This window comes from Oncorhynchus mykiss, chromosome 19 (genome assembly GCF_057628025.1).
Source record: "Oncorhynchus mykiss isolate SJ-2025 chromosome 19, ASM5762802v1, whole genome shotgun sequence".
NCBI lineage: Eukaryota > Metazoa > Chordata > Actinopteri > Salmoniformes > Salmonidae > Oncorhynchus > Oncorhynchus mykiss.
Genome location: NC_143040.1, coordinates 34,640,848 through 34,663,712, shown reverse-complemented (window position 1 = coordinate 34,663,712; position 22,865 = coordinate 34,640,848). Strand labels below are relative to the sequence as shown.

The window sequence follows — 22,865 nt, the reverse complement described above, 5'->3', positions numbered from 1 at the left end:
ATATACATGCATAAACTAAGGCCATGCATTTGGCTTTTTCAAAAACAAAAAAATAAGGAAGAATATACAGACTACATAAATGCAGCAGGAAAAAAATGCTTTAAATAATTGTCATAAGAGCTCCACTTAAAGCCAGATTGGACATTTTGCCCGACCACCCATGTAAAAAGAAAAACTCTCCGTGCGAGTAGCAATTTGAAGATACATTTAGTTTGGCTCTAATTATACGCTACCCAGCATGCTGTGCAGCGGTATGGAGGAAGTGAAGACTTGTCGTTAATGACTAGAGAGCGTTTCCCCACCAACAAACATGCATCTCGGTACAGGGACTCCTCCGTTAGCAGATTACAGAAGAGAGGGGAGAGGAAGAAAGTGAATACAAAATTCCTTTACAAATAACTTTTTTCATCATCAAACTTTCTCCAATTAGTTTTTGAGTTTAGAAGAACGAAAGGGAAAAAGAGGTAAAGAACAAGAAGAGATTAATTGCTGAACTGGTGAAATAAAAATATACCAAGAAGGGAGCTAGCCCAAGTGAGATAGGAAGAAAGCAAGAGAGAGAAAAAGAAAGAGAGCGAGAGCGAGAGAGAGAGCGAGAGAGGAAAGACTCCTTGGCACTGGTTTATCTAGGCAGATGGCCCATTTGGCTAGTGGAGCAGTCTGGTGACGCCTGATCCTCAGATCGATGAAGACTTTAATCTACAGAGAGACTTTTCATTCTGCCGGAAGAAATATGGCACCACATTACACAGCATTCCTTTGACCTAAGCACATGGGTTCCCCTTGGCTTTGGCCTGCTAAGTTTAGGAAGCACCAGCCTGCTACCGTAATGAGCTGTGACTCCCAGATGATAAACTGCCATTGGATGAATCAATTCAAGCCGCAAATTTTACTTGTTCAACCAAATTGCACATCTGGATTTCGATCAAACAGGTTCTCTGACCATATGCATGTTGTTGTAACTTAAATGGAGGAATTCTCTACTGAGTCATATTCTGATGCTTTAGGACTCAAAAGCCAAAACGTTCTATGTCAGGCCACTTCCCCCAGACTGAGAGCAGTCCGTTCATCTTACTGTTGACACCACAGCACGAAGAGAAGATGATCAAAGATAGCCAGAGGTGGAGCACTTTTGCAGATATACAGTATTGTTGCACTATGAGCCAGCCAGCACAATGAAGATTAACGAGTGCAGTGAGTAAACACTCTTTGTCTCTTGTTTCTGTCTGATTCCTCTAATTCCTCTATCCAGGTTGCCATTTGGGCAGTCGACATCTGCAACAGTGGATGTGACATGTTTGAAGGACAGTGGTTGTGACATTTGCCCAGCCTCAGGGGCCCGCGTGTCCACAACGAGGTGGACCTCCATCCCTGCTCTCCACAAAGGTCAGAGGATGGACGTTTATCGGGTGAAAATGCCACGTCTTGAGTCAGCCCAAGAGGAACCGACGGCGGTGAACCTGCTAACGCTCCAGAGCCCTGGGGGACAGCAGGGACAATCTGTTGTTTTACCTCACCTCCACTCTCTCTCGCTCTCCTCCTCTCTCTCTCCACCTCACTCTCCGGTCTTTTCTAGCCAAAGTCAGCATGTCAGGGCTGTGTAGAGGACGAGACCCCAGTCTGTTGCATATGTCCCAGAATAAAACACATGACCAATATCATGGTGTGGAATCATTTCACTTTGTTTAAAGGCCAAAACCACGACACTTAGGCCTATCATTGCTTTGATTTGGAGCTGCAGGGGGGGAAATGGGGAGTGATTAAAAAATAATGTTTTTGTTTTTTTAAATCAAGACTTCATATACTGTAGATTGAACAACATCTGAATGATTAACTGTCTGAACAAACAGTTTGATAGGTCTTTGTTACTTAAATAAAATGTTGTTAATAAGCTAGTATGCTTTTGTTTAATGTAGTTTTCAACATGCAAAACAAAGCCAAGTTTGAATCAACCCCTATAATGACACACAAATGTCTCAATTCCCTTAACTGCAGGTTTGTGCTCCAGATTTGAGCCGATTTGGCAGGTCCAGTGTTTGTCCGCCCTTCCCCGGGAAAGAGGTCCCAATTTGGGGTGAGGTGGAGCGGAGAGGGAGGGCGTGTATGGAGATCTGGTGTGGTGCCATTGCTTTGACCGCCCGTTAAGGCCGGAGGAGTCCCAACAGACCGGACTCGAGAGCCACAATAAAACAGTGGACAGATGGAGAGGGTGAAAGAAAGAAAGAGAGAACGATAGAGGAATGTGTGTGTGGGTACATGTGTCTTTGTGAGTGAGAAAGACAAATTATAGAGGATTTTTCTACCCCATCCATCTCCTCATCTCCTTACAGAGAGTGGAGGCATTGAGGCAGCCAGCCATACAGGACAAGGTCAATCATTTATGAACAAATCCAATTAGTTGGAATATACACTACATGACCAAAAGTATGTGGACACCTGCTTGTGGAACACCTCATTCCAAAATCCTGGGCATTAATATGAAGTTGGTCCCCATTTGCTGCTATAACAGCCTCTACTCTTCTGAAAAGGCTTTCCACCAGATGTTGGAACATTGCTGCGGGGACTTGCTTCCATTCAGCCACAAGAGCATTAGTGAGGTCGGACTTGCAGTCGGTGTTCCAATTCATCCCAAAAGTGTTTGATGGAGTTGAGGTCAGGGCTCTGTGCAGGCCAGTCAAGTTCTTCCAAACCGGTCTCGACAAACCAATTCTGTATTGACCCCAACTTTGTCTTGAATCGTCTTGAACGTCATTGTATGCTGTACCCTTCACTGGAACTAAGGGGCCTAGCCCGAACCATGAAAAACAGCCCCAGACCATTATTTCTCCTCCACCAAACTTTACAGTTGGCTCTATGCATTCAGGCAGGTAGCGGTCTCCTGGCATCCGCCAAACCCAGATTTGTCCGTTGGACTGCCAGATGATGAAGAGTGATTCATCACTCCAGGGAACATGTTTCAACTGCTCCAGAGTCCAATGGCGTTAAGCTTTAGACCACTCCAGCAGACACTTGGCATTGCGCATGGGGATGTTAGGCTTGTGTGCGGCTGCTCGGCCATGGAAACCCATTTCATGAAGCTCCTGACCAACAGTTGTTGTGCTGACGCTGCTTCCAGAGACAGTTTGGAACTCAGTAGTGTTGTAACCGAGGACAGATGATTTTTAAGTGCTCGGTGGTCCCGTTCTGTGAGCTTGTGTGGCCTACCACTTTGCGGCTGAGCCGTTGTTGCTCCTAGACATTTCCACTTCACAATAGCAGCGCTTACAGTTGAACGGGACAGCTCTAGCGGGGCAGAAATTTGACAAACTGACTTGTTGGAAAGGTGGCATCCTATGACGGTGCCACGTTGAATGTCGCTGAGCTCTTCAGTAAGGCCATTCTACTGCCAATGTTTGGCTTTGTGCACAATTTTATGCACCTGTCAGTAACGGGTGTGGCTGAAATAGCCTAATCCACTTATTTTAAGGGGTGTCCACATGCTTTTGTTTATATATTGTATTAATTCACCAGTGATGATAAAAGCACTGGACAGAGTGTGAAAAATCACAATGCATTAGACCAATGGAACTGCTTTCATTCTGCCAGGCAAACCAACTATACATTATACATACCAGGACTCCACAAAAAGGGAGAAAGGCAGCGCTCAGTGGTGTAAAGTACTTACGTAAAAATGCTTTAAAGTAGAACATACGTCGTTTTTGGGGTATCTGTACTTCACTATTTGTATTTTTGCCAACGTTTACTTTTACTTCACTACATTCCTAAAGAAAATAATGTACTTTTTACTCCATACATTTAGCCTGACACCCATATTACTCATTACATTTTGACAGGAAAATGGTCCAGTTCACACACTTATCAAGATAACATCCCTGGCCATCCCTATTGTCTCTGATCTGGTGGACTCACTAAACATCAAATGCTTCATTTGTCAATTATGTCTGAGTGTTGGAGTGTGCCCCTGGCTATCCGTCAATACATTTTTTTTTTTACAATTGTGCCGTCTGGTTTGCTTAATATAAAGAATTTGAATTGATTTATACTTTTACTTTTGATACTTAAGTACATTTTAGCAACTACATTTACTTTTGATACTTAAGTATACTTAAAACCAAATACTTTTAGTCTTTGGTAATATTTTACTGGGTGACTGGAGTCATTTTCTATTAAGGTATCTTTACTTTTAAGTATGACAATTGAGTACTTTTTCCACCACTGGCAGCGCTATAGACTCTGATCCTTTATGAGTATATCTAAGAGCCAAATCTATAAAGAATAACAATTTTAAAAATCTCTCAGTGACGACCCTATCGAAATGCACAGCTTAATTATTTAAAGGGAAAGACAAAATACAAAGACTGTGTGAGTATAAGTTTGTGTGTGCCTGTGTAGATGTTCAATTAGGGAAGCGTGTGTGGTGGTGTGTAGCAAGCGCATGTGTGTGTGTAGATGTGTTATTTGGTATGCATGTGTGTGTGTAGATGTGTAATTTGGTATGCATGTGTGTGTGTAGATGTGTAATTTGGTATGCATGTGTGTGTGTAGATGTGTAATTTGGAATGCATGTGTGTGTAGATGTGTAATTTGGTATGCATGTGTGTGTTTAGATGTGTTATTTGGTATGCATGTGTGTGTGTAGATGTGTAATTTGGTATGCATGTGTGTGTGTAGATGTGTAATTTGGTATGCATGTGTGTGTGTAGATGTGTAATTTGGTATGCATGTGTGTGTGTGTGTAGATGTGTAATTTGGTATGCATGTGTGTGTGTGTGTAGATGTGTAATTTGGTATGCATGTGTGTGTGTAGATGTGTAATTTGGTATGCATGTGTGTGTAGATGTGTAATTTGGTATGCATGTGTGTGTTTAGATGTGTTATTTGGTATGCATGTGTGTGTGTAGATGTGTAATTTGGTATGCATGTGTGTGTAGATGTGTAATTTGGTATGCATGTGTGTGTGTAGATGTGTAATTTGGTATGCATGTGTGTGTGTGTAGATGTGTAATTTGGTATGCATGCGTGTGTGTAGATGTGTTATTTGGTATGTATGTGTGTGTGTAGATGTGTAATTTGGTATGCATGTGTGTGTGTAGATGTGTAATTTGGTATGCATGTGTGTGTGTAGATGTGTAATTTGGTATGCATGTGTGTGTAGATGTGTAATTTGGTATGCATGTGTGTGTTTAGATGTGTTATTTGGTATGCATGTGTGTGTGTAGATGTGTAATTTGGTATGCATGTGTGTGTGTAGATGTGTTATTTGGTATGCATGTGTGTGTGTGTAGATGTGTAATTTGGTATGCATGCGTGTGTGTAGATGTGTAATTTGGTATGCATGTGTGTGTGTAGATGTGTAATTTGGTATGCATGTGTGTGTGTAGATGTGTAATTTGGTATGAATGTGTGTGTGTAGATGTGTTATTTGGTATGCATGTATGTGTGGAGATGTGTAATTTGGTATGCATGTGTGTGTAGATGTGTTATTTGGTATGCGTGTGTGTGTAGATGTGTAATTTGGAATGCATGTGTGTGTGTAGATGTGTAATTTGGTCTGCATGTGTGTGTGTAGATGTGTAATTTGGTATGCATGTGTGTGTGTGTGTAGATGTGTAATTTGGTATGCATGTGTGTGTGTAGATGTGTAATTTGGTATGCATTTGTGTGTGTAGATGTGTAATTTGGTATGCATGTGTGTGGGTGTGCAGCATATGTGTGTGTGAGTGTGTATGTAAATCTAGCATAATTACACAGTGGGTTCCAAAATTATTGACAACCTTGATAAAGATTAGCAATAATGACTGTATAAAATAAATCATTCAAATATTCAAATAGCTATATTGTAAGCAAATAATGGGTATTTTGTTTAAAGCTACAATATGTAACTTGATGTGCGACCCAACCAAATTCACAGAAAAATGTGAGTTATCGACCTGTCTGTTCTTTTTCTATCTGTGCTATTTCTATGCTTCCCATTCTTACGTTTCATTTTTGCTTCTTTTACTTTCAGTTTTGTACACCAGCTTCAAACAGCTGAAAATACAATATTTTTGGTAATGGAAAATATATTTCACAGCGGTTTGGATGGTACTATGATTCCCTACACAATTACTGCAAAATTATTGACACCCATTAAGAGTCTTGTTTATTTATTTTTTACCTTTATTTAACTAGTTTATAAATAAAGTAGTCAAAAGTTCCTAGTACGCAATGATTACATCAAGCTTGTGACTCTACAAACTTGTTGAATGCATTTGTAGTTTGTTTTGGTTGTGTTTCAGATAATTTTGTGTCCAATAGAAATAAATGGTGAACAATGTATTGTGTCAGTTTGGAGTAATTTTTTATTATAAATGAGAATATAATATGTTTCTACCATGATTACAGATAATCCTGAATGAATTGTGAATAATAATGAGTGAGAACGTTACAGAGGGTCAAATATCTTACCCCCAGATTCGCTAACCTCATGCATGTCTTGGGGTATGACCTTTGACCCTCTGTAACTTTCGCACTCATCATTATTCACAATTCATTCAGGATTATCCGTAATCATGGTAGAGTCTACATTCATGTAGAAGTGGTAAGAAACATATTATATTCTTATGTACAATAAAATTCCAGAATGACACAATACATTGTTTACCATTAATTTCTATTGGGCACAAAATAATCTGAAACGCAAACAAAACAGTCATGGGAATATGTGACCAAATACTAAACTTTGGATAACTTTATTTACAATAACCTTTAGGGGTGTCAATCATTTTTACCTCTACCTTTATGAAAGAAATATATAGTTATTGTTAAACAAAATCTATTTCTCTGAGAAATTGTATTAGTATAAAATAAAATAGCAAAACATTTAGCTGAGTACTTATTTATGCGTGTGTGCAAACTGTGCATATGTGTGTGTGCGTAAAGCCACTGCCAAGACTAGAAGATCCTTCCGGGGAGAATGAAGGAAATCTAGCATGATGAGATGAGATCAGCACTAACAGGAGGAGAGCCACCGGCGTGCAGACCACTCGCCACACACACACACACACACACCCACACCTGACGTCACTGTGTTACTCATATAACAACATCAAAACACAATAATCTAGAACAGAAAACCACAAAATGTGAATTAATCTCCTAGCCACTGTCCTTTTACACGTCAGCTCCTCATCGGATATAACCCAATGCAACTCGTATACAGTGGTAGGGATACAGAGTGAGATGATGACAGAGAAAGAGAGAGAGAAAACGAAGCAGGAGAAAGACAGAGAAAAAGAGAGAGAGAGAACGAGTGAAAGAACAACAGAGAAACGGATATAGAAATAAAAGATACAGAGCAAGAGTATAGTGTAACTTACGATGTGGAGCATGAGATAGTCTCCCAGACCTGGAGCACTGTCTATCCGGACCAAGATGCCATCCTTTAGGGAAGTACTGAACCCTATGGTCAGTCTGTCTGTGCGCGTGCTTGGCCTCTCGTTGGCTGGCCAGTTGAACGTAATGAGGCCTCCTCCTTTCCCAAAGATATAAGTCATCCCAGCTGAGGAGAAATAGGAGAGAAAGAGAGAGAGAGGCAGAGGATGAACTAAAAGGCTTTGACAGGAGGAATAGTTTTTCAAAGCGAAGTGAGAGTAGGATCATGTGAGCCCATGATCCCACCAAACAATTTTTATTGGAATATGGGGTTGATTATTGGTGTTTGTCCTTTGTCCTTTTTTGTAAAGAAAATAATTTCACCAAAATGTTTGGTGAAGAGATGTTCATTGCTAAAAAAAATTATGAATACACAAACCACACACACTCCAGAAATTATGATACCAGTGAGCTGTGATGTGTGATGTACACAGCCAAATTACTACACGGCGAAGCACGGGAGCAAAACAATGTTCATTTTTATTAACGACAGCAACCATCACTCCCCAACCAGCAACCATTTCCCTATCATGACGACAGAGAAAAACTCTGTAACCACTGGCATTCCATTAAAGTGTTGGGGACCAAGTAGGCCAAAGACTTTGAAAACATCAATTTTGGGAGGGGGATGTAAGTTGTCTAGTTCTACCTCACCTGGTTCCTGAACCCAAGTCTCACGAGAGGTTTCGGAATGACTAATGTTCTCACCTGGGTCAGATAAGTCGTAATTCACAAGCTGATTTTCTCTATCCCAGACCCCATGGGAAATACTGTGACCTATACAAGTTAAATATAATTCCTTCCAACAGGGATTAGCAATAGAGGTTCTGAGGAATGAATTCTCCAGTTCACATGTATTATACATGAAAGAAGAAAGACCCCAGGAGAATGTCTTTAGAGTGGAAATCGAGCAATATTCCAAATGTAATGTGAATTGAGCGAACCCAAACACACAGAGATGTACTCTGTTTCTGTAGTTGTAGAGAAGTTCAAGTAGTTATTGGGGCGAGAGACAGTTCATAGGCATGACTTTTGTGTGTGTGCGTGTGTGTGTGTGTGCTTGTATGTGAGTGTGCGTGTGTGAGTGTATGTGTGTGTGGCATGCTTGTGTGTGCGTGCGTCTTGTGCATGTTTGATGGCATGCATGTGTGTATTCTAAGGCTATAAGGACCAGCTGGCTCTACCTCTCCCTCTCTAGTTGTGTGTCAAGTAGAACAGCTGGCCCTCAGTGGGAGCATGGCCACATCACATAAACATTTACATAACATTTGCATTTAACTCCCAGCATTTGCACTTCAGACAGGCCTACTGTAGAGTACAAACTACACAGGGTACATATACTATTTACAAAGTATCAATGCATCAGAACGCAGTAGGCGTTGCAAATATATCACTCATCTCTTCTCACAGTCCATCATAATCAAGAAAGCTCCTACAATACACCATCGATGGTCTTATTTGACTTCTGATGGTTAAATAAGAAGCACCAGGCATGCCTCAGTTCTTCTCTTTCCATTGGGGGATTTGGTTGCCCTGTGATACTGAATAATATATGCAATCATTACTCAATTAATCAATGAAGAACCATTTAGTTTCAGAAGTGCCCTTGCAGCCTTGTTGAGGGGTGCTTCAGAGGTTAAGCAATATATACTTTACAGCTGCAAAAGACAAAAGAGAGACCGTTTGATGGAGGCATGATGTTGAACTTTGAGACTTTGCAGTGTACATGTCAAAACCACAGATCTTCTGTTGATGGCATGGAGCCGTTTGATAAAAAAATTGCTTCACCTCAAGCGCAACAATTTGACTCAACAAGAACTGCAATGCTGCTGGGTTTTCACACTAAAACAGTTTCCTGTGTGTATCAAGAATGGTCCACCACCGAAGGACATCCAGCTAACTTGACACAACTGTAGGAAGCATTGGCACCAACATTGTACCTTGTAGAGTCTGTGCCCTGACAAATTGAGGCTGTTCTGAGGGCAAAAGGAGGTGCCACTCAATATAAGGAAGGTGTTCCTAATGTTTGGTACACTTAGCTTAGTATAAAGTACGGTTTTAATAGAAAGTGGTCAAAGGGAGTTACATCCTTTTAGACAGATTGGTAGATGGATAGATAAACCAGCATCAGGTGGCAGCGAAGGAACTTCATAAACCAGATTATAAAATAATAAAAAGTCTGTGGGCTCCATCCGATTAAGACAACACAGCAGGGCCATTTCCCATCCTGCTGCCCAGCAGAAATGCATGATGGGATTGGCCTGAGCCCAGGCCCTGGCGGTGATGGTCTTGCCAGCATTGGGGTGAGACGCTGTGCCAAAGATTATCTATTATATTGAAAAGATAGCCGAGTGACCGCTCTAACAATGGAAATACATGTCCTCAATGATTTTAGGCAGGCGAGATCAGGTGGGACCATTCTAGGCAATGAGAAGGCAGACACGTGCGCGAACAACAGGCACAACTGAGTTGTTTTCTCTAAGTTGCCAGAATGCCACACGCAACCACTTATGTCTGTATATACTTATGTCAGCATAAACATTATGAAACTTCTATTAGATCAAATAAGCCTCCCGTAATTCGGCACTCTCATATAGACCACCACACAAAAACGGGCTTCTCTCACGAGGACAGATTTTGGGCGGAGTAAATCCTCTCGTTTCCCCTCTTCCTCTCTGGCTGTACCCTATGACTGGCTGCTCCATGGCTGATATACTTATCTTGTTCTCATTAAAAGGAAGTCCAGTCACTGTTTCTAGTGAAATATTCTGCATGAAAGATAGCTGAAAAAGAAGAATGGGTATTTACGGTTTACTACTCGAACGCCAAAATAAACTGATGTGTGACGGTACTCTAATAAACTGTCCAAGAATGAGGCGGGAGATCTTCTATTGGAATGATCATTATACAGTATTTCACTGACTGAATGAATAAGGTTCTCAAAACCCTTCGTCATGCTTAGAAAAGAGAGTTAGATAACTCCTCAGAGTTACGCAAGCGGGGATAAAGTGCATTATCAATAATTGAGCTTAGAGTGACTGTGACTCTTGGCGTTCTTATCAGAATCAGAGAGGGGGATTACTTAGACATCTTAAGATGTGTCATACGATGGCAAGACGTCTTTAGAAGATCCACTTCACGAAGACCAAAAAAATATAAGAGGCAACATCGTGAGTTAATTTCAAGTTTCAACAAACTTTTTCAATTAGTTTAAATACACTTTTCCCAAATGACAGCAAGTTGTTTTACCATTCAGACACATACCATACCATACCGACCTAGACACACAATGACGCAGACGCTTTTAAAACAATTAAAGACCAGAAAAGTGCCTTCCTTTGTGCATATTGATGAGCATGATGCATTTTCTTCATAATGCTTTCCAGGTATGCGCGTAAATTAAGAATGTGGCAGAACGTTTAAAAAAAAAGAGAAGATGGCCTGAACCGCTAACAGCTCCACAAAAGAGGTTCTCTTTTCAACACGACGACGTGTGCACCTATAATTGAATAATATGGCTTTAAAACTACTAATGGGTATAGTCAGAGAAACCTGACAGGCGATTCAGTTGGGAGACAGCTCTTCGAGAAAAGAAGACAAGACTGATGGTTTGGTTTGAATTTTCATGAACTGATGCCAAGACTGGATAATGGCTTTCTAAGAATTGTTCGAAAAAGAAATGCACCACTTATGGTTTAAATGTAATGTTCTGTGACGATGTTCGCTGAGAGTCGGGAAGCAAGTTCAGGGAGTGTGTGTTTTAATACATAAACACAACATAATACAAAACAAGAAACACTAAATGCACACAGACATGAAACGGAAACAATAACGCCTGAGGAAGGAACCAACGGGAGTGACATATATGGTGAAGGTAATCAGTGAGGTGATGGAGTCCAGGTGAGTCTGATGACACGCAGGTGCGCGTAATGATGGTGAGCAGCCTGGTGACCTAGAGGCCGGAAAGGGAGCACACGACGCGCGGAATCTGCAACAGGACGCCGACCAAAATGACGATCCCGGGGATCAGGAGTGGACCTGTCACCTCTGCTGAGGCGCGGGATCAGGAGCGGAGCGGTTACCCCTGCTGATCTCAGGGATCAGGAGCGGAGCGGTTACCCCTGCTGATCCCAGGGATCAGGAGCGGAGCGGTTACCCCTGCTGATGCGCGGGAATTTGTCGCCGTCTGGAGCACGGGAACCTGACGAGCCGGTGGAAGCAGGGGAGCCTGGCGATCCGGCAAAGGCATGAAAGCCCGACGAGCGGCTGAGGCAGGGGAGCCTGGCGATCCAGCTGAGGCATGAGAGCCTGACGAGCCAGTGGAGGCAGGGGAGCCTGGTGATCTGTCTGAGGCTTGAGAGCCTGTAGCGGCTCCCGGACCCAAAGTCATTCCCACTGAAAATAATAAATAAATAAAAACTCCCTGATGCTTCCCTTAGGTGAGGCATTATTCTGTAACGATGTGCACTGAGAGTCGGGAAGCAAGTTCATGGAGTGCATATTTTAATAAATAAACACAACATAATACAAAACAAGAAACACTAACATCACACAGACATGAAACAGAAACAATAACGCCTGGGGAAGGAACCAACGGGAGTGACATATAAAGTGAAGGTAATCAGGGAGGTGATGGAGACCAGGTGAGTCTGAAGACGTGCAGGTGCGCGTAATGATGGTGACAGGTGTGCGCCATAACGAGCAGCCTGGTGACCTGGCGGCCCGGAGAGGGAGCACATATGATATGTTCTGACCCAGAGCAAAAGCTTTACCACCATCACCCCATACCACATTTGATCAAATCCTGGCATTCGCTTCCAATAAAACCACCATAGTTTTCTTCTCTGTTGAAGGCCGTAAGTGTTTACTTACGTCTCAGCATTGCCTTTATCCAACCCGAAGGGTTGCCAGTTCAAATCCCGGATGCGACTGGAAATATCTTGTGGAAAGTGAGCTGGCAACCAAAGGGTTGCTAATATCAAAGATGCCTAGATGCCATTGCCTGTCGTTGTGCCCTTGAGCAAGGAACTTTACCCCCACAACAACAACTCCGGGCGCCCATCACTCTCCTTCTTGGTCAAATAGCCCTCCTTCTTGGTCAAACAGCCCAGAGGTGTGTTGGGTCATTGTCCTGTTGAAAAACAAATGATATTCCCACTAAGAGCAAACAAGATGGGATGGCGTATCACTGGAGAATGCTGTGGTAGCAATGCTGGTTAAGTGTGCCTTGAATTCTAAATAAATCACAGACAGTGTCAACAGCAAAGCACCATCACACCTCCTCCTTCATGTTTCATGGTGGGAACCACACATGCGGAGATCATCCGTTCACCTATTCTGTGTCTCACAAAGAAACAAAAAATCTCAAATTTGGACTCATCTGAGCAAAGGACAGATTTCCACCGGTCAAATGTCCATTGCTCGTGTTTCTTGACACAAGCAACTCTCATCTTCTTATTTGTGTCCTTTGGTAGTGGTTTCTTTGCAACAAATTGACAATAAAGGCCTGATTCAGGCAGTCTCCACTGAACAGTTGATGTTGAGATGTGTCTGTTACTCTGTGGAGCATTTATTTGGGTTGCAATCTGAGGCTGGTAACTCTAATGAACTTATCCTCTGTAGCAGAAACTCTGGGTCTTCCTTTCCTTTCCTGTCCTTTCCCGTGTCCTCATGAGAGCCAGTGTCATCAATAGCGCTTGATGGTTTTTGAGACTACACTTGAAGAAATATTCCGGATTGACTGACCTTCATGCCTTCAATTAATGATGGACTGTCATTTCTCTTTGCTTATTTGAGCTGTTAATGCCCAAATATGGACTTGGTATTTTACCAAATAGGGCTATCTTCGGTATACCAACCCTAACTTGTCACAACACAACTGTTTGGCTCAAATGTATGAAGAAGGAAAGAAATTCCACAAATTATCTTTTACAAAGGCACACCTGTTAATTGAAATGCATTCCAGGTGACAACCTCATGATGCTGGTTGAGAGAATGCCAAGAGTGTGCAAAGCTGTCATCAAGGCAAAGGTTGGCTACTTGGAAGAATCTCAAATATAAAATATATTTTGATTTGTTTAACACTTTTTTGGTTACTAAATGATTCCATGTGTTATTTCATAGATTTGATGTCTTCACTATTATCCTACAATGTATAAAATAGTAAACATTAAGAAAAACCTTAGAATGGGTAGGTGTGTCCAAACATTTGACTGGTACTGTATGTGTATATGTGTGTCTTTCGGAGGGGTTGGGTTAAGAGGAAGTTGAATTTCAGTCGGACCTTCTGTGCAATTGACCAATAAAAGGATCTTCATCTCGTCATAGTGATTGAAATTATGTTCCATATTTTTACGAATTAAGGTGTCAATAACTCATGCACACAAAGCCTGCGTGTCCTAGCACACTCGACCTCATGCATGTAAGATGAGAGTGTGTGGTGGTTTGCTTTCATCTATTGATGATCATATCAGATTCTTTACCATTCTACACGCCGCTCATCTCATATACAATATGAAAACGGTACACACACACACACACACACACACACACACACACACACACACACACACACACACACACACACACACACACACACACACACACACACACACACACACACACACACACACACACACACACACACACAGCCATGTACACACACAGATATGCACACAGACAAGTCATCACTTGTATACATACATATGTTCACTTGCCTCCATGGATACACAAAAACAAAAACACACACACACACACACACACACACTCACACTCCGAAAGACAGACTTTCCAAGACATAGCAATCTGCACACTTGGACACACATGCACACACACAATCCCAGATCTCATACAGTTTCTAAAATGGAAAGCTTTAAGCAGTTCAAGCCCCCCCATGGGATGATCTTGAGAGAGGAGCAGAAGTATTGTGAGAGAGTCGAGGGCTTTGACATCTATCAGCTGAGCAATTGGATTCCAGATCTTCTTAGATAAGAGACTGATTGGAGTGGGAGTTTAGTGGAGAGAGAGAGGGGGAGAGATGGAGAGAGAGAGAGAGAGAGAGCCTGACGAGAGTGCGACAAACATCCATCTCCCCCACCTTCACAAAGCCAACCATTTTGCCATTTATCAGCAGTTAACACGATTACATTAAGACTGATGCATGGAAATTAGGCCAATTAGTTAGATATAAACCCAGCTAAAATCAAAGGGAAACTGAGCGACGAACCATAGAGTGATGCCAAATAAAACGTAAGCTTCCTGTACCATTACCCACTGTTGATCACTGGTATGTAGGTCAGAGCTGTGGTCAATTCTATTTCATTTCCTTGGAACTCAGCTTGGAAATGTCTCCATAGCAGAGTTGGGGTCAATTCCATTTCAATTCCAGTCAGTGGAATTTAACATGGAGTATTCCTATTGAACTGTAATGCCATTCCCGAGTTCACATGAGGTTACTTTGGATGAATTGGGATGAATGACCCTAACTCTCATTACCAGTCCTGTAGGTGGGTTGATATCACCATGAATAAACAGCAGAGAAACCATCTCTCAGGCACTGATGATTACATATGGCAGTTATGTACTGCTTGTTGTGCACAGCATGTCTCTTCCCGGGAGTTATTCCTCTCCTCCTTCCCCCCTTTTCTGCTGTCATACTGTGACTACAGGGGAGTAACGTTACGGCTCAGAGCGACGGGGAATGAAGATACCGCTCAGAGAGCGAGGGAGGAAAGGGAGGGGAGAGGAGGTGGAGGGGAGAAAGAGGTAGATTGGAGGGGAGGGTACAGCCAAGCAATATCAAAAGTGTCACCGTGTGGTGTAGCATCGCAGCTGGTGAAAATGGGATAAACTGGGGAGGCAGAAGAGAGGAGAGATGGGATTTTGATAGAGCCTGTTTTGTAGACGCCACCTTTAGACCTCAAAAGAACATCATTTTCAAAGAAACTTTGCCCACAGTTCTCTGAGGTGTGCTTCCCCACGTCCGGGGGGGGGGGGTGGGGGGGGCTGACGGACCACAGCTACCAAAGTACAGAGACTGACAGAATTAATGATGACTTACGCACAAATTGAGGAGGGGGTAAGAATGAGGGGAGAGACACTCATCTAGTGTCCCAGAGAACTTTCCAAGGGACCCGTCTTTCAGTATGTATATCATTCATCACATTTATCAAATCAAAGTCAGTTTTAGTATTTGACGTAAATTAAGTGTGGGAGCCGTGTCTTGCCGACCCACAGAATGCCAGATAGCCTTGTCAAAGCAAGACCAGGTTGAGTACCAGACAAAAGGAGTCATTGATACACAACCCTTAGTTGTGATCATTTCTCAGATGGCGTAGTCAGCTTGGGACCGTTTCTATTGTTTACACATTGTGGAGTCCAACAGCTTGCCGGGCCATCTGTAGGAAATGGCTGTGAGGACCGGGGAGACCTGAGGGAGGTTGGCGAGATAGCCGGGCTGCAGTACAATGTGCCATTTCAGCATCTCCTTCATCCAATTGTTTGCAGTTTGTTTGGTTCTTTGGGGACTTACAAAATTGTATTCCTTTTCAAAATAGGGACCATTGAAAAGAGTGATAGCTTACATGCCACATTATGAAAATGCCATGGCGGCAGGTAGCCTAGTGGTTAGAGAGTTGGACTTGTAACCGAAAGGTTGCAAGATCGAATCCCTGAGCTGACAAGGTAAAAATCTGCCCCTGAACAAGGCAGTTAACCCACTGTTCCTAGGCTGTCATTGAAAATAAGGATTTGTTCTTAACCGACTTGCTTAGTTAAGTAATGGTAAAATGCCATAAAAAATATACAAAATCTTATGCAATCAGAAAAAAAAACAATTGAGTATATATTAGGGCAGGCTGTTGCAGTGACCATATTACCGCCACACCATCATGACCTCAGTCAAATTCCTGTCACTGTAATCTCCTTTTATGCACTCTGGTCGCTCTTGGCCTGGTACTCCGGGCTCCATTGTCCCTCTAACCACTCTGACATCAATGCAAATACAATTAAAATCACATCAAACACATAATCAAAACAGTCTCATGCTTTAAAAACTCACCTCACTGTAATAGATCAATTTGAAGAAAGAAGTTCAACAACAGGTTGAAGCTGAGTGGAAAACAGGGTCGTTGTGGATGATGTTGGATGAATTCAAAACAACCAGACACATATTACAGCGTATGCTTACACAATGTTTGCGCCGTTATACAATACACAGTTTACTCCCTATTACGCAGGCAGAAAAAACACCCCAAAAACCATAGATTTAAGGTGTCTTTGGTACATAAATGGTCTAGACTATATTCTAAAAATGAAACCAATTATAGTATTGGACTTTGAGTGTGGACTGTATTATGATGCATACTGGATGGTCTGGTAACATTACGCTACGCTCCAAACTTTTTATACATGAGTCTGGGGACTACGGTAGACGATGCTGTTGGTTCATTTACCCTGCATGGCGGTTTACAGAGTTGACCTACAATGAACGTTTGTATTTGATTTTGAATAGCTAGTAATAGGGCATTTTTTTAAATATATTTTTTTTTAATAGGCTGACACAGTACCTTTAGCCACACAATATCTCACCAACATGCGTTTCCATCTCCTCTTCCTCGTGAGAGGGGCTGTCAACAGTTTAATGAAATATGTTTAGTTGTGCAAACATATTACTATCGATGTTCCCGAACAGATTTAACTTGGTTTACCAAATGAGGCACTGGGCAGCTGCAAGAACAGCGTTAGAGAGCTCATGACATAGAGAGTTTGGGCGGAATATCACCTATCGCGAAGCAAAAGGCTGAATGCTCCTGAAACAGTGGTAGATGCGTGGAATGAAATACGTCTTCTTATAAGGCCAGACATTTCTATATGCAATCCCGTTTGAAAGCAGAGTTTTGATGGTTGCCATTAAAATGAGGAGGATCCTAGCATATTTATTTCTCAGCTGCTTATATTAAGCACATGCTCTGTTCTGCATAATTGAAAAACTAACCAAGGGAACGCAGCCTCCATTCGCTATTCGAGTACATATCTTTTTTTTTTTTACCCTGCCCCTGTTCCTGTCCATTTGATAATGGTCCATTCCAAATCGGAACTACTTTTACATATCAGTAAAATGTCAGATTAAATTGAGAATAAATAGTCTGATGGGTGAAAATATGATCACTTAATGAGAGAACAGAGTGTGCAGCCTGAGGCAAGGAACAGAGCGCAAGCTTTCAATTGCCCATAGTGGCATCATGCAGGCCAAATACAGTATGTTTTGATTTCTAAGACATTATGAGGTTTGGCTCATTCACAACTAAAGTTGCCAAATAACTCTAAATCTAGCTCATAGGACCTGTTTCAAATGATTACTTTTACACTCAACATAGCCCTTTCATATCGTATCCAACTCGTTCTGGAATAGGAAAAATATATTTTCTATTTTATTCAGCTTATATTCTTATTACTATGAAATCATATAATATAAAATAATGGCTCGAGACTTCTACGTATTTTTGGTCTGCTAAATGAACTAGCCTACAGCCTATAGCAATGGCGCATAGCCAAATAACATACAGTATGACAGAATCCGAGCCCGAGGGTTTGATAGTCACATGCACAGGGTTGCAGGTGTGATTGCAGTGTACAGTGAAAATTCAACATGCAGGAATACATTTGAACAAATTATGAAAATGGTAAGAAAAAAAGAAAAAAAAGAAACAGAAATAGCACTAAATACATAATGCCAACTTTGGCAGTGATGACTAAATAACAGCTGTGGCTGACACATATTCTGTTCTTCTGAAATAAATGTTATTCATATCATAATGTTTATTTAGACCTGCCTAAACTAAATAATGGATTTATTGTGAGGGTGTATACTCAATTGATTTCTTAAACTTTTTTTATGTAGCTGTTCCAAAGTGGCTTGTATGCGTGGAAGCCTGGAGATGCTAAACGTGTTTATGTTAATTAACGGTCAATTACCGTGAGACCGGCAGTCATTTGCATGACAATAACCCGCTGACAACATTTCACAGCGCTAAATAATCTGTCTGCACAAATATGACATTTGGCAAGTGTACTGTGCATCCGAAATCACACACGTGTTTGCACAGATGTAGGATACGCCTTCAGACTACAGGTAATGAGATCAAACAGTCTCGAGGGTAGAACGACATCAGGGGCCACAGGAATCATTGCTACAGCTCGCACTGCCATCTGCACAAGACAGCTTCTATGACAGAGGAGTCAATTGGCCGGGGGTGGTTGGCCTGATAGCTGGGCCACAGTCAGAGCACAATGTGCCATTTCAGTGGATTCTCAGTCCGCAGGCAGGCAGCGAGGCTACCCTGGGACAGCATAACTGCTGCTGTCATGGCTTCCCTGCGTCTGCGTGGCCAATCAACAATAGGTGGTTTGTAATGGACCGTGGCCTGCCTTGAAGTCCCTTCAGAAGCAGCTGGAACCGGTTTGCTCGGTGTGTGAGCGACTGTCAGCAATTCCACTGCAGGAAATGCAGTAGTGGAGTCTCTGATGTTCACTAAGGTAGCCTACTGTGATCGCAAAGACAGACATATGAGGTGTAGTGGATGTATTAATACCATAGACATAGCTGCTGGTAATGTTGACTGCTGATCAGATACTGCAAGTAAACTCCAAAGACTAATGGATGCTTTAGAGAGGTTGTTAAGGAGTATCTCTCTAGTCAGTGGCTTTTGAAGGACGGATGTTGGACAGAGGAATGAGATGGGTGGATTCTAGTATTGGTACAGTACCTACCCCCCACCACCAGCCTTTTCAATGTAAAGGACTTTAAGCGGTTGGACAAATAATATGTGATCCAGTAACAGAGATGGGGAGCAGAGTGAAATGGTCGGAGCACTTTGGGATAGTTCACGGATCACCGTAAGGTTCAATCCCATCACCACGGAAACAAGAGTGACAGGGAAGGTCAGAGTTCCGAGTGTTCTGAGGTGACGCAAGATTCCCTTCCTTTCAGAAGGAGCCTTCAAACGGAAAATTATTTTCCGGTGAAGAGGATGGTGGGAAAGGGGGGATCATTTATGAGGGGAGATATGAACTGGTGATCTGGTGAAGTCGCCCACGTCTCACAGACAACGGACAGAGGAAAGGCTTTGCGCTGCGGAGACTGGACAGCACGAGAAAAGAGAGAGAGAGGTGAAAAGGGAGAAAGATGGAGAGGTCGGATAGAAAAGCAAACAACACTTTGAGACTCGTCTCTGCATCCCCATCCAATAATGTTCAAGCGCAGTCGACCCGTGTGAAAAGGAAACGTTACTGCATGTTGGCTAATCGAACCTGTTTGAAGATGTCTAGTTTATATCTGGTCTGTGACAGGTAGACTTTCACACTAATCACCACAATCACTGCTAGAAAAATAAAACCATTTCCACTTGTATTAAAAGTGGCCAAATCACTTAAACCTAGCTTTCGGCTTAAATTTATTCCCTCTTAGGAAAGACTTCAAACACCTGGCGGGGAATCACGCCATTAGCATTTCCGTGGCACCGCTAGGCCGACACCCCATCGCAGTGTGACACTGATTGTTCACCCTAGATAATTGGCCATTACTTCTACTTTTGTGCTCGTATTCCCGCCTGTGATTTGATAAGGTTATATCAAGACAAATAGCACAATTTACAGGGAGCCATTTCGCCCAATTTTTTTTTTGAGAAATGTACTTGAGCTGGGGTTCATTTTTTTCTCCCTCCCTCTAAAGCGTGTCCATTTTAAGCGTTCGGTAATGAAATAAAAACGGATTTAACATTCTGCAGGCTCTTAAAAATGGGATTTATTTCATCTGATTGTATCAGAGGGGACCAATAATGGCCTATATCACACTGTGATAATATCGCAAATGTTTTCCAATTCGTTTCAATAGGAATAATCTGTATTTTGAATTCCCTCCCTCTATAAGTCTTGTTCGTTATTTTTCTCAAAGACAAAACATCGCAACGGCATAGAAGACAAGGCGATAACCTCGTCCATAGAGGGGACTTTCTGTCTGAGATGTCGACAGCTAAAAAGAGATGGATCTTGGCCTTTAATATAATCTGGAGTATCAGTAATGTGTGACTTAATGGTCATTGTCTCCTGGCCTTTGTGGCCTCGCTCTGTAATGTAACATAAATCCTCATTAGTGAGAGCCTTTCCGGGTGTATTAGGGCCTCACACTCACAGACGACTTTCTTGGTCGCTGTCAGCAGCTTTCTTACCCAGTTTGTGTAGAAAGTGTTGTGTGTATGTGGGAGGACTTGATGTGTTGTCTGGTCAGGAGCCTGACCTCTCTGTATGTCTCTCATGTAAAACTGTCAGGCTGTGTGGAGAGATGAAAAGGGTTCAGCCATGATGAGGCTCTGTGTAAATGCTTTTTCGTATCTGATGAGGACTGCAAATTCTGAAATACTGAACCTGAGACAATGGACTCTCTGTTTTAGGGCATATTACTTATCATCGTCTTGCCATGAAATGATTAATTGATCCAACATGCTTTGGAGAGCTTTCAGTCCAAATGTAAGGCCAATCATGTCACTTTCGAAAATATGGATGACAAAGGGAGAAGAAACTATCGATTAGCTATGTTGGTTGTCGTCACTTCAATAGGAATATAATTTATGGAAAAACTAACTGGGGCAGTGAGAGGGAGAATGAAAGAGAGTGAGGGTGAGAGAGAGAGAAAGAAAGAGAGAGGAAAGGCAAGAGAGAGGAAAAGCAAGAGAGAGACAATGAGGGAGAGGAGCAAAAGAGGGACAGATTTAGAGAGAAAGTGAGAGATAAAGAGATAGAGGGACTGCTGAGGAGTGAGTGGTAGAGAGAGGAAAAACTGAGATATTTGACAATGCAGATCTAATCCTTCTACACTGTGAGTCATACAGACTAGTGTACTGGACCCTCTCTCTCTCGGACTCAACATGGATCAGAGGGTCTGTGTAAATCCATCTGATGTTCATCGGATCTAACATGAGATGCCGCTCCTCTTCTCACTTGTCTTCCTATATGGTGTGTGTAAGATGGAACTCCTATTGTGTGCCATGACATGGGGGAACACCACAGTACCACAGCACCACAGCTGTTCCAGATCTTTTTAACCCCTTTCTCTTGAAATGCACCATTATACAATACAGACCAGGTGCAGGTTAAGTAAGGGATGTTGCATTGAAACTAATGAACAGTGTTTTTGTGTCCTAGGATGCCCACCGGTGGCTCCTGCTAACTGTTAACCCTTTGCACACACGTGCACACACACCCACAAGCAGTTACTCACACGTCAGCTTTTTTTCAACCTGGTGTAAAGAATATTGGAGAGAGAAAGAAAATAGAGAGGGAAGGGGGAGAGAGAAAAAGGTAAAGCAGAAATATTGAGAAAGAGAGAGAGTGAGAAGGCAGGCCAGAGGTAATGTGGTGTGTTAGCCCCTGATAGTGCTGGTCTTTGTTTGGCCTCCGCTCTCCTCAACAACAATGACTACTGCCGCAGTGGATGAGCACACCTGTGTGTGTGTGTGTGTGTGTGTGTGTGTGTGTGTGTGTGTGTACAATGCGCATTTGTGTGAGAGTCTTTTCTGTTCCTCTCTTGCTCTCTCTCGCTCTTCCCCCACTCCCCAGCTCTCTCTTTTCCCCCACTCTTTTGCTCTTCCCTCTCTTCTGTGTGAAATAAGTCACTCTGCTAAACCTCTTTCCCTTTGAAGATGTGTTTAGAAGAAAGGGATGAGAAATTAAAGAAAGGAGGAATGGCACATGAAAGGAGGAAAAACAGTTTTGCACTGGCAATTCATCCGGGGGAAAAACTGCAGGCGGTGCTTTGGACTGTGAATAAAACATTGACTATATGACACAAGTCTTATAGGGACAGAGGCAGACGGCAGCAAACAAACACGAGCACTGTGATTAGTTCTGCTCATCCTTCTGCTTGGGAGCCAGCCTGATTTGACACAGACAGTTGGGAGTGTAAAGGAGTGTTTTATTTGGGGGAACATGTGAAATGTATGTGCGAACTACACACACCGTTTTGTTAAATTTGAAACGCTTCAAATCCTGGTATAGTGGTCCTGCTTGGCTCCAGCGATGTACTGGGCCGTATGCACTACCCTCTGTGGCGCCTTGCGGTCGGATGCCGAGCAGTTACCATACCAAACAGTGATGCAACCAGTCAGGATGCTCTCGATGGTGCAGCTAGAGAACATTTTGAGCATCTGAGGGGGAATAGGTGTTGTCATGCCCTCTTCACGACTGCCTTGGTGTGTTTGGACCATGATAGTTTGTTGGTGATGTGGACACCAAGGAACTTGAGGCTCTCAACCTGCGCCACTACAGCCCTGTCGATGAGAATGGGGGCGTGCTTGGTCCTCCTTTACCTGTAGTCCACAATCATCTCCTTTGTCTTGCTCACGTTGAGGGAGAGGATGTTGTCCAGGCACCATGTAGGTATCACAGACTCGGCCAGG

General features: G+C 42.5%; 1 protein-coding gene across 27 annotated transcripts in view; it reads right to left on the bottom strand.

Moving 5' to 3' along the window:
* The window catches only part of nrxn3a (neurexin 3a), a 430,411-nt gene that overhangs the window by 104,387 nt on the left and 303,159 nt on the right, over nucleotides 1-22,865 (bottom strand). For all 27 annotated transcript variants that reach the window (XR_016488898.1, XR_016488894.1, XR_016488895.1 and 24 more), the window contains one exon: nucleotides 7,359-7,540. Coding sequence is in view for 18 of the 27 variants with exons in the window: in XM_090210796.1 (XP_090066922.1) it covers nucleotides 7,359-7,540 (182 nt within the window). In the remaining 9 variants the exon portion in view is untranslated. The remainder of the gene's footprint in view (nucleotides 1-7,358; nucleotides 7,541-22,865) is intronic.